The 1,289-nt window shown below is 41.0% G+C and overlaps 1 protein-coding gene across 2 annotated transcripts in view; it reads right to left on the bottom strand.

Moving 5' to 3' along the window:
- XPR1 (xenotropic and polytropic retrovirus receptor 1) overlaps window positions 1–1,289 on the bottom strand; it is a 240,449-nt gene that overhangs the window by 75,639 nt on the left and 163,521 nt on the right. For both annotated transcript variants that reach the window (XM_006876429.1, XM_006876428.1), the window contains exon 4: window positions 288–511. In XM_006876429.1, coding sequence (XP_006876491.1) covers window positions 288–511 — 224 coding nt within the window. The remainder of the gene's footprint in view (window positions 1–287; window positions 512–1,289) is intronic.

The raw sequence follows: 1,289 nt of genomic DNA, 5'->3' as shown, positions 1-1,289 counted from the left end.
GACAACTATCAGTTCTTAATTCAAGGTCTACTCTGGAATATAGTTCAAAAGGAAGTTAAAAAAAAAAAAGCTTATCTTTAAAACCAGAAGTTTTGTTAATTTACTGTCTCTGATACATGACTTTAGCCAATAAGGATATCTGAAATTTTTATAACAACCCCTAGAAAAATATCATGTTAAGGATTTTCTTTCTTGGACTGGGTCATTAGTATAGTTCAAGATAATTTGTTTATTAGAATTTTCTAGTTATTTAAACATTCCATTCTCTAGGGTAAGAATTGAAATACCTGATAGTTCTGCAGCAGGATAAGACTGAGGTAGAACTCGCTGAAGGCCAGTTTAAGGTCTTTAATGTTTCTGTGTTGGACACGTTCCTCATGGGACAGGTGGAAGACTGGCTTTCTGCGCTGCCGCAGCGTGGTAACACCAGTGGTTTCTTTCTGAGCATCCAGTGACGACTGGAGCTCATTCTGAAGTGTAGCAAACCTGCGCTGAGCCTCGGCAAGCTTCTCTGTAAGACATAAAACAGAATTACCCAACAAGCATAATAACAAAAGCATGTAAAAGTTCTCAACGACTTCTGAATTTTTATTAATCTACTTTACTTAGGTGGGGGAAAAAATGTTTGGCTGTAATATTTAAAACTGAACAGAGGGAGAATATGTCAAGATGGCAGAGTAAGCAGATGCACTGAGCCAATTCTTTTCAAAAAAGAAACGAAAGACTAAGTGAAATGGCTACAGATGGAGCTCTGAACATCAGGATGGAGAGGTGGTTTGATTGCTGACTGGAACAGGAAGCTCAACAGAAGCAGCCAGAGAGAAGAAAAATGGGCAAACTGTGGTCTGATGTGGACATATTGGGCTTCTGTAACCAGCTGTCGATACACTGACCTACAGGCACAGGAAACTGGAGGTTGGCAGCAAACATGTACAGTTCTCCCTTGTTCCCATGCCTTTTGGTAGCTAGGGGCCAGTGCCCACCTTCACTAACCCAGTCGCAAGTGGCACCACTCCTGTGCAGCCTCTGCTCTGCCTTAGGTTGGGCACTGGGCATAGCACCTAGCTTTTGGAGGTACATGAATCTACCCTAATTCCAAGAAAATATAAAATATAAACCTGAATGTAACCCTGAAAACTAGCCCAAGCTTACCCCTAACACTAACCATAGTCATAACTATAGCCCTTAACCCTAAACAAAATCCTAGGCCTACCCTAAACCTAGTCATAACTATAACCATCCATAAACGTATCCAACCAAGATGAATAACTCGTATCCATCCCACCTGC

Source organism: Chrysochloris asiatica, unplaced genomic scaffold (genome assembly GCF_000296735.1).
Source record: "Chrysochloris asiatica unplaced genomic scaffold, ChrAsi1.0 scaffold00379, whole genome shotgun sequence".
NCBI classification, from domain to species: Eukaryota; Metazoa; Chordata; class Mammalia; order Afrosoricida; family Chrysochloridae; genus Chrysochloris; species Chrysochloris asiatica.
This window is presented reverse-complemented; position numbering and strand designations above follow the sequence as displayed.